This window comes from Nicotiana tomentosiformis, chromosome 8, assembly GCF_000390325.3.
Source record: "Nicotiana tomentosiformis chromosome 8, ASM39032v3, whole genome shotgun sequence".
NCBI lineage: Eukaryota > Viridiplantae > Streptophyta > Magnoliopsida > Solanales > Solanaceae > Nicotiana > Nicotiana tomentosiformis.
The window spans coordinates 87933033-87941044 of NC_090819.1; the positions used below are offsets into that span (position 1 = coordinate 87933033).

The following is an 8012-nucleotide window of genomic DNA, read 5'->3' on the forward strand; positions in this document are numbered from 1 at the left end:
GGTGACCACAATCATGTCCCCTTTCTTTGGGACACATTGCACCGGAGAGGTCCACGAGCTATCGAAAATGGGGTAAACTATCCCAGAATTCAACCACTTTATGATCTCCTTCTTCACCACCTCTTTCATTGCTTCATTTAATCTTCTTTGATGTTCAATGGAGGGTTTGGCATCCTCATCCAAAATAATCTTGTGCATGCAAAAAGTGGGGCTTATACTCCAAATATCTACCAGTGTCTATCCTATAGCTTTCTTCCTCTTTTGAAGCACCACCAAAGTAGAATCTACCTGCACATTAGTCAAGCAAGAGGAAAGAATAACAGGTAAAGTAGAACATGGGCCAAGAAACTCATATCTGAGATGTGTAGGCAATGGCTTTAACTCCAAAGTGGGAGGCTCCTCGATTGAGGGCTTTGTTGGAGGAGTCTCCCGGTTCTCAAGATCTAAGGATAATTTTCGGGGTTCATAAGTATACGACCACATTCCTTGTAATGCATTTACACATTCCACATAGCCATCCTTCTCATCATCATCATGATTAAGCAATACGGCCTCAAAAGTATCATCAATATTCATCATGGCACTAGCATCATCAACAATCACCTCGATCACTAAGTCCACAAATGAACAAACTTCGTTGCTATTTGGTTGCCTCATAGATTTGCACACATGAAAAATCACCTTTTTATCGCCCACCCGAAAGGTGAGCTCACCGTCTTCCACATCAACAATACCCTTCCCCTTAGCAAGGAAAGGTCTATCCAAGATAATAGGCACCTCATAGTCCACTTCGCAATCAAGAATCACAAAGTCCGCTGGGAGGATGAACTTATCAACGCGAACCAACACATCATCAATAATACCCAATGTTCTCTTCATAGTACAATCCGCCATTTTTAATCTCATAGATATGGGTCTTGATTGCCCAATTCCCAAAGTTTTGAATACCGAGTAGGGCATCAAGTTGATACTCGCCCCTAGATCACATAGAGCTTTGGCAAAGTTGGCGCTTCTAATAGTGCAAGGGATTATGAAAGCGTCGGGATCTTCCAATTTTAGAGCCATTGAGTGCACAATAGCACTCACTTGATATGCCATCTTGATAGTCTCACAATTCATTGATCTTTTCTTTGTCACCAAATCTTTCATCAACTTTGCATAATTGGGTATTTGTTCCAACCCCTCAACCAATGACACATTAATGGATAAGGTCTTCATCATGTAAATAAACTTCTTGAATTTGTTATCACTATTCTTCTTGGCGAGCCTTTGAGGGTATGAAGGAGGAGGCCTTGGCATTGGTGTCTTGGCCTTTGTCACTACCGGTTCCGGTATGTCAATCGCGTGTTGCCTAGACGGGTTCACTTCTTCTTGGGTCTGTAAGCACGTAATTTTTGACCCACCACGTCTTCAAGCTATATTAGTAGTTTCGCATATTTTATATATTATTAATATTTTGTAGTCATACTATTTTACTAGGATTTTTATTTTACTCTACTTTTATTTTTATATAATCTTGAAAAAATACCAAAAATAGTTTCCCAATATAATATTGTTAATTAGAATTAGTTTTGTATTTTATATTATAGATTTTATTTCAATTTTAGGATGTCCATGTTCTTTTAAGCCCGATTCAATCAACCTGACCCACTCCTCTTAGCCCATACCTGCTGACTCATCTGCCCTACCCGACCCAATACCTTTTAATCTTGGCCATCCAATATCTCCTCATCCAATGGCCCATATCCTATCTACCCAAAATATAAAAATATAATTAACACCAAACCCCTAAGGAAGAAGTATCTAGTAAGCTTCACATACACATAGGAGAGAACGAGAGTGGAAGGGGACTAGCGAGAAACAGAGGAGAAATCCCTAGCGCCGTAGCTCGCCCAATCCTTACCATCGTTTTCTCCGTGAGACTACATCATTCTTCATTTTCTTTAGTTTAATATCATGTGAATTCACTAACACCCATCACACACCTCGCTCACTCTCTCTTTCACTAGAGAGACAAAACGCCACAACCCCCAAAACTTCACCATCTTCATAGCTTTTCTTCTTCTTTCCGTTTCCACCATGTGAGCTTCACCGTAGATCCCAGCTTTAGAAGCCACCGTCCCCCATCTCTGGTCTGCCGGTCAACCACCAATTCCAAACTCCAACACCACTAAACTCTATAGTTGTCGAGCTCAAACCGCAATTTCATTTTCTCGAAAGCGCCATGTCCCGTTGAGTTGAGGTTTTTCCAGTCAAGTCGCACGAAGGTTTCTTGTGAGGTTTTTGGACTGCGGTTCTGGTGTAGATTTGAAGTGCTATTGTAGAATTTTAATTCCAGTTCATTCATGAACAACATTGCTGCTGTTTAAACTTACAAGGAGGTCTTTCATTAATTCAATCTTAAAGGCTGTTTTGGTGACGCTTAAGGTCCATTCCTCCCTTTGTTCTTTACTTAATCTAAATTTCTATCATGTGAGTGATTTACATTTGCTTGCACATCATGCTTTAATCGTTGCTCTATGATTGTTTTTTTTATGCTTGTTTTCTTCTTCTTCTTCTTTTCTTTTAGATCTCTTTGATTTGGATCTTTGATTGAATTTTTAATTGTAAAAAATTTGTGAATTCTTATCTTGTAATTATGGTGATGCATAAGTTGAATAGAGAACAGTGAAGAGGACGTTTGGGGTAATCGTGATTAAATCGAAGTGAACTGTGAGTTGCTTGGTAAACAAACTAATTAATGGGCCATAGGCTTATAGATAAAATTGAATATTTGGGCATGTGTTGATTTTTGTCACTTCTATTTATTTACTTGCTACTAAATTGCTAGTAGCATGTTTAGGCCGACCACACCTGGGTAGGCAAACCTTAGGGTTTTTATTTCACTTTTATTCGAGGTGAGAGGTCAACCCCATTAGTTTATACTCAGGAAAATACCCCGTAGATTTTGTATATATTTTTATCTGGGCTATACCCTGTAGTGAATGTAATTGATCCAGTGACGGACATCGGGGATTGAGCATAGTATAGATTTTTAATATTTTTCTCTTATTTTATTTTCTTTTATTTAGGTGGGGACGATCTCGAGCCTATTGTGTATTTATTTTTTTCCGTATGTTTTTTCCTCAGTTTGAGTATTCTTTAAATCCAACTGGATCAAGTATGCAACCGTACTAGTTACGGGACTCAAGAAATGCCTAATACCTTCTCCCCGAGTCAAATGAACCCCCTTATCTAGAATCTCTAGTGCAGTTAGTTTAAGAGTCAATTGTGTTTTGAAAGAAAAATTATTCTTAAACGGTGACCTGGCACACCGAAACTAAATATCAGGTGGCGAATCTGAAAAATCTTTTGAAACACAATCTTTGTCACATTCATCATTGAAAACCCTTTGAGCTTTAAGACCATTTTTATCATTTTAAAGGGGTTAGTGAGGTGAAAAAAAGGTGTGACAGCTTTGGCGACTCTGCTGGGGAGTTGCAGGTTCGAGCTGATACTTTATCTTGTTGGCTTTTAGGATATTCAGTTGAGGTGTTTTTTTTTATTTGCTTTGTTTATTTAGTTTGTTTGTCTTATTTCCTGTTTTGTTGGTTATTTGTTTATCGCTTTTCCCTACGTGTTTACCGCTTTATAACTGTTATCATTTATATAACCATGGGTCTTCTTTCTGCAATAAGTCTTCCGGAGTACGTTGAGCGTACACGGTCTTTTTGTGAGTCACCTGTATCTTTAGGGGGGTGGCGTGGGAGTGTAGAGTGGGCGGACAGCTAGAGTAGCCGCCATCGACCACGTGCCGCCCCGAATTGCCTTGTCTAGAGAACCCTCAAACTTAGGTCAGCCTTTAGGTCATGCTTATTTGCAACATGTCATTTACACTTAGCAAGGCTCGGTCCCATGCACCGTGTCCCTTTATAGGAGGCCTATCCAAATTATGTCAAAACGGGTCTATGGCCCAAAAAGATATTTAATCATTCCCATGTGCTACATGCTGCATTCTTTAAGGGTAAAAGGGTCATTTGGTGGACCAATGACAGTTTGAGGGTAAATGAGAAAGAAAAGAGAGTGAAGTATAAAAATGAAGCAACTAGGGCCCAGTTATGTTTTTCTTTCACAACGTTTTCAAGAAAAAGACAGAAAAAAAAATGAAAATGAAAAATCCAAAAAGATTTTGCACTTTCCCATCATTTTCCAAAAACAAAAAATCAAAAAAAAAAAGAGGAAAAGAAAGTCCAAAAAGATTTTACATGTTTCATCATTTTTCAAAACAAAAAGACAAAAAATATGTTTTCTCCAAATCATTTTTTTTTAATTCTCTCCCATATCCAATCTTCCCGAACTACGCATACCTGATTCTCGTCTTTCGGGGCGGGTTACGTAGGCAACCCACATAGGGTCCGGTCTTCCTCCTCTTCCTAGTGAGTCTTACGTTCTTGGCTTCGGGGGTCGTAGCCAAATCTTGCATGTCTAGCCACTTTTGTCCACATCGGCCTTTTTGAGAAATAGGGTTATTTTCTCAAAGTGGCTTGTTAACCCATGTCTCAGAGTCATGAGTCCACAACAAGGCGTCCTCTTAGTTTAAGGTCCATTCCTGTTGAGTTTGCATGCTTAGCCATTTTTGATCACATAGGCCATTTATGCAAAGCGAATCATTTTTGCAAAGTAATTTTTCCATGTCTTAGTGGCCACCCTTGTTGAGTTTGCACTTCTAGCCATATTTAGGCCACATAGGTCATTTTATAAAGATAGCCTCACTCGTGCCTTGCATAGCCCAATAGGAAGCATTATGGTCATAGTGCCTCGAGTCACTAACTCTATTTGGTCTTATTTTTTCTTATTCAGGTATGGATTCATTTATCAGAGCTCGAGCACGACAGATACTCCATGACCATCTTAGTCAGGACCGTTGCTTTCAGCAGCTGTTTGAGAAAACTTTTTATATTTTGACTCTATTTTGTCTTTTATTTTACATGTCTTGTCCAGTAGTATTGATTCTTTTAGGTGGTGTCAGAGTCTGTCATAGTCTAGTTGAATTCGTCGAGTCTTTTATTATCGTACTTCCTATTTTGTATGTGAAAACCAAAAAAAGTTATAAATGAAAAATCCAAAAGATTTTTATTTTTAGTATATTTGTCCATTGCTTTTCCAGAACTACGCTTGGTCTGATTCATGTGGAACATGATACGTAGGCAACCTACATAGGGTTCGATCGAATTATTTTTGAAAAAAAAAAAAAAAAGAGATGAAGTTGTGGGATGTGAAAATTGAGAGAAAACTGTGGGATATAAGAAAAGAGCGATAATCAGAAAGAAAAGAGAGGGAAGAAAATGAAAAACCAAGGAGTGCTAGAAAGGAACAAAAAGGAAAAGGGCCAGGAGAGTAAAATTAGGATGATGCCAAAATAACCTTCGTACCCTCGAAGTCATTTTAGAACCGATATTGTGACTAGGTACCTGGCATATGATATGATACTGTTTGCTGTTAAATGCTCTAACGCTAACGTGATGACTTCATTTTGTTCCTCTCATTATAGCAGAAGGGTGGTTGGTTTGTGGTTCATAAACTGGTAACTCTTTCCTACAACATAAAGTCTGAAAGGTCATGGCAGATGTCAATAGAAATGAGTTGGTTGATACTGATGTCCAAAAGCAATTAGTTGAACAAGACACTGGGTTGGTTGAAGAGGTAAGATATTAAGACAATACATGGCGGATATGTATCAGGCTTGGATGACTGGGAACGCACCACCCCTACCACCACCAAGCTTCCTAGATGCTACCCTCACCCAAGCTCCGGTCATAGTGTCAGATGATCCACCATATTCTCCAGATTTTCCCGCTTATCATAGCCTTCCCAACCTCCCTAGTAGCTCCATCGTTTCTCCTCCAACTATATTTCCCAAAAATAGCCTTCCTATCATATCCACTATCTCCACCATCACAACCTCTCAACAACCTCTCCCTAGGTCCAACAGTGAATACCAGTTCAAACCTCATGATGCCTAATACTACTCCCCAGAGTCAGCCCACCAGGTCTCAGACTCGTATAATCGTAACCCTCGGAATGAGCCTTATGCTGAAAATGAAAAATCCACAGGAAAAGAAGGGCGGGATGAGATATCCAGGAAGCTGAAAGGTATAGAACAATCCTTAAAGAATATGCAAGGGATGGTAAAATCTGATTAACATGTCTTACAATGACTTGTGTATGTTTCCTGATATTCATCTACCCGCGTGGTTTAAAATGCCAAAGTTTAACTTGTATCACGGGCGTGGAGATCCAATGGCCCATCTGAGGGGTTATTGCAGTGAAATGAGAAGTGTTAGCGGGAAAGATGAGCTGTTGATGGCGTATTTCAGTGAGAGCTTGAGTGGGGCAGCCTTGGAATGGTATACTCATCAAGATGTCAGTAAGTGGTATGTATGGGAAGACATAGCTCAAGATTTTGTTCGACACTTTCAGTACAATATAGACATTATCCCGGACTGCTCCTCCCTATATAAGATGGAAAAGAAACCCGAGGAAAGTTTTAGAGAGTTTGGGCACAGATGGAGGGAACAAGCTGCTCGGGTTTGTCCCCCGATTGATGAAGAAGAAATGGTTAAGCTTTTCCTACAAGCTCAGGGACCTACCTACTTCAGTCATTTGATCCCAGCTTTAGGTAAGCGTTTCAATAATGTGGTAAAAATGGGGGAGATGGTAGAAGAAGGAATCAAGTCAGGCAAAATCATGAGCTATTCTGCATTGAAAGATACTACAAAAGAAATTCAGAACATCTCAGTAAGTTTGGGGGGAAGAAAGAGAAATAGAAAAGATGTTGTTGAGCCCCACTAATGACAGGATCCAGTGGGCATTCGTGCTCAATGCTTTCAGCCTCAATATTGACCCCACGAATATCCTCGTGCTCCAGGTAGTCTTCCCCAATGCTACTTCTCTCCACAAAATCCCCAAAGTCATACCTCACTTTCCCACTACTCTATCCATAATGCATCGCCATATGCTCCACATCCACCAGACTCGCAATGGCCTACACCACCTCTACAAATGTCTTACCCACCTCTACAAGCATATCAACCACCTACCCACAAGAGGTTCCAATCGAGGCCGGAGTACAAATGAAAAGGCAGCAGCAAAAGGAAAAGTCTTTCACTCCTATTGGAGAATCATATGCCAGTTTGTTCCAAAGGTTGAGGCAATTGGACATGTTGAAGCCGATTTAGATAAAAATGTTGAATCCCCTTCCAAAGAATTTTGATTATTTTCAAAGGTGCGCATATTGCTCTAATGCCCGGGGAACAACATAGAAAAGTGTTGGCATCTGAAAAGAGCAGTCCAGAAGCTTGTTAATGCAGGTGACATAACCGTGCAAAATTCAAATACAGCAGATACTAGCCAAAGTCCATTGCCTGTTCATAATGAGACGCATATGGTGGGTATGATTTATGTTGAAAAGGAATATAAGAACTCTCATGAATCCCTTGGAGGGCCACTTACCGCAAAGTTTTCAGCGCTATTAGTCTCGGTTCCAGAAGTTGATCTTAAGAACAAGTTGGCAAAAGGGACCCAAAAGCTATTTGCTAAGGTCAACGTGATGGAGACTTGTGAAGGTTCTGTTTATGTCGATGTGCGACTCAGTAGCTAAGATGTCGAGCTTGGTAATTGGAAATACACTCCTTTCTTGGCTAGCCAGGGAGGAGTTTTGGTGGTTTATTTTGTTGTCTTTTCTATTGTCCGGGTTATTTCAGGGTCGTAATCCGGATATTATCTTGTGGCTCAAACCCTTCTTCCTTATATTTTGCCTAGTTTGTTTAGTTGTAGTAACTCGTCTAGTGTTATCTAAGATCGTTCCAGGGTTGTAACCCATGCCTATTTTGCTTGTTTTATTTTTCAAACCCCTTCACCGTCTGTCTAATGCAATCTCATGTTTTTTGTTATTTCTAGTCAGTTTTTGTTTAGTTCTCTTTTCCTTTTATAGTTCTTTTCATGCTGACTCTAGTGACATGACTTGCACGCGA

At 39.9% G+C, this 8012-nt stretch overlaps 2 protein-coding genes across 2 annotated transcripts; one reads left to right on the top strand and one right to left on the bottom strand.

Moving 5' to 3' along the window:
• Positions 1-237: 237 nt before the first annotated feature.
• LOC138897794 (uncharacterized) lies at positions 238-1299 on the bottom strand. Its single transcript, XM_070183809.1, has 2 exons — positions 502-1299; positions 238-288 (listed from the first exon to the last, which is right to left on the bottom strand). The coding sequence occupies exons 1-2, from the start codon at positions 1297-1299 to the stop codon at positions 238-240; spliced, it is 849 nt and encodes a 282-aa protein (XP_070039910.1).
• A 4884-nt stretch (positions 1300-6183) lies between these two features.
• LOC117279421 (uncharacterized) lies at positions 6184-6831 on the top strand. The gene has a single exon (XM_033658965.2). The coding sequence runs from the start codon at positions 6184-6186 to the stop codon at positions 6829-6831; it is 648 nt and encodes a 215-aa protein (XP_033514856.2).
• Positions 6832-8012: the final 1181 nt, after the last annotated feature.

Coding starts and splice junctions, on each gene's coding strand:
- LOC138897794 (XM_070183809.1), bottom strand. CDS start 1,299: ATGCCAAGGCCTCCTCCTTCATACCCTCAAAGGCTCGCCAAGAAGAAT. Junction 289..501: donor AGGATGGCTATGTGGAATGT/GTAAATGCATTA, acceptor ACTAATGTGCAG/GTAGATTCTACTTTGGTGGT.
- LOC117279421 (XM_033658965.2), top strand. CDS start 6,184: ATGTCTTACAATGACTTGTGTATGTTTCCTGATATTCATCTACCCGCG.